Below are 2,500 nucleotides of genomic sequence, written 5' to 3' on the forward strand. Positions count from 1 at the left end.
CCAGGAACTAGAGGAGAGGAATACTGCCACCCCCAACACCCCAGGAACTAGAGGAGAGGAATACTGCCACCCCCCAACACCCCAGGAACTAGAGGAGAGGAATACTGCCACCCCCCAACACCCCAGGAACTAGAGGAGGAATACTGCCACCCCCAACACCCCAGGAACTAGAGGAGAGGAATACTGCCACCCCCCAACACCCCAGGAACTAGAGGAGAGGAATACTGCCACCCCCCAACACCCCAGGAACTAGAGGAGAGGAATACTGCCACCCCCCAACACCCCAGGAACTAAAGGAGAGGAATACTGTCACCCCCCAACACCCCAGGAACTAGAGGAGAGGAATACTGCCACCCCCAACACCCCAGGATCTAGGGAGAGAATACTGCCACCCCCAACACCCCAGGAACTAGAGGAGAGGAATACTGCCACCCCCAACACCCCAGGAACTAGAGGAGGAATACTGCCACCCCCAACACCCCAGGAACTAGAGGAGAGGAATACTGCCACCCCCCAACATCCCAGGAACTAGAGGAGAGGAATACTGCCACCCCCAACACCCCAGGAACTAGAGGAGAGGAATACTGCCACCCCCCAACACCCCAGGAACTAGAGGAGAGGAATCCTGCCACCCCAACACCCCAGGAACTAGAGGAGAGAATACTGCCACCCCCAACACCCCAGGAACTAGAGGAGAGGAATACTGCCACCCCCAACACCCCAGGAACTAGAGGAGAGGAATACTGCCACCCCCAACACCCCAGGAACTAGAGGAGAGGAATACTGCCACCCCCAACACCCCAGGAACTAGAGGAACTAGAGGAATACTGCCACCCCCAACACCCCAGGAACCAGAGGAGAGGAATACTGCCACCCCCAACACCCCACGAACCAGAGGAGAGGAATACTGCCACCCCCCAACACCCCAGGAACTAGAGGAGAGGAATACTGCCACCCCCCAACACCCCAGGAACTAGAGGAGAGGAATACTGCCACCCCCCAACACCCCACAAACCAGAGGAGAGGAATACTGCCACCCCCCAACACCCCAGGAACTAGAGGAGAGGAATACTGCCACCCCCCAACACCCCAGGAACTAGAGGAGAGGAATACTGCCACCCCCCAACACCCCAGGAACTAGAGGAGAGGAATACTGCCACCCCCCAACACCCCAGGAACTAGAGGAGAGGAATACTGCCACCCCCAACACCCCAGGAACTAGAGGAGAGGAATACTGCCACCCCCAACACCCCAGGAACTAGAGGAGAGGAATACTGCCACCCCCAACACCCCACGAACCAGAGGAGAGGAATACTGCCACCCCCAACACCCCAGGAAACAGAGGAGAGGAATACTGCCACCCCCCAACACCCCAGGAACCAGAGGAGAGGAATACTGCCACCCCCCAACACCCCAGGAACCAGAGGAGAGGAATACTGCCACCCCCCAACACCCCAGGAACCAGAGGAGGGAAATACTCCCACCCCCAACACCCCACGAACCAGAGGAGAGGAATACTGCCACCCCCAACACCCCACGAACCAGAGGAGAGGAATACTGCCACCCCCAACACCCCAGGAACTAGAGGAGAGGAATACTGCCCCCCCAACACCCCAGGAACTAGAGGAGAGGAATACTGCCACCCCCAACACCCCAGGAACCAGAGGAGAGGAATACTGCCCCCCAACACCCCAGGAACTAGAGGAGAGGAATACTGCCACCCCAACACCCCAGGAACTAGAGGAGAGGAATACTGCCACCCCCAACACCCCAGGAACTAGAGGAGAGGAATACTGCCACCCCCAACACCCCAGGAACTAGAGGAGAGGAATACTGCCACCCCCCAACACCCCAGGAACCAGAGGAGAGGAATACTGCCACCCCAACACCCCACGAACCAGAGGAGAGGAATACTGCCACCCCCAACACCCCACGAACCAGAGGAGAGGAATACTGCCACCCCCAACACCCCAGGAACTAGAGGAGAGGAATACTGTCACCCCCCAACACCCCAGGAACTAGAGGAGGAATACTGCCACCCCCCAACACCACAGGAACTAGAGGAGAGGAATACTGCCACCCCCCAACACCCCAGGAACTAGAGGAGAGGAATACTGCCACCCTCCAACACCCCAGGAACTAAAGGAGAGGAATACTGCCACCCCCCAACACCCCAGGAACCAGGGGAGAGGAATACTGCCACCCCCCAACACCCCAGGAACCAGGGGAGAGGAATACTGCCACCCTCCAACACCACAGGAACTAGAGGAGAGGAATACTGCCACCCCCAACACCCCAGGAACTAGAGGAGAGGAATACTGTCACCCCCCAACACCACAGGAACTAGAGGAGAGGAATACTGTCACCCCAACACCACAGGAACCAGGGAGAGGAATAATGTCCACCCCAGGAACTAGAGGAGAGGAATACTGCCACCCCCAACACCCCAGGAACTAGAGGAGAGGAATACTGCCACCCTCCAACACCCCAGGAACTAGAG

At 58.0% G+C, this 2,500-nt stretch overlaps 1 protein-coding gene across 1 annotated transcript in view; it reads left to right on the forward strand.

Annotated features, from left to right (window-relative positions):
* The window catches only part of tbcd (tubulin folding cofactor D), a 227,884-nt gene extending 227,873 nt beyond the window's left edge, over positions 1 to 11 (forward strand). The window contains 1 exon segment of the mRNA XM_052520050.1: positions 5 to 11. Coding sequence (XP_052376010.1) covers positions 5 to 11 — 7 coding nt within the window.
* Positions 12 to 2,500: the final 2,489 nt, after the last annotated feature.

The sequence above is a fragment of the Oncorhynchus keta genome, chromosome 5 (genome assembly GCF_023373465.1).
Source record: "Oncorhynchus keta strain PuntledgeMale-10-30-2019 chromosome 5, Oket_V2, whole genome shotgun sequence".
Lineage (NCBI taxonomy): Eukaryota > Metazoa > Chordata > Actinopteri > Salmoniformes > Salmonidae > Oncorhynchus > Oncorhynchus keta.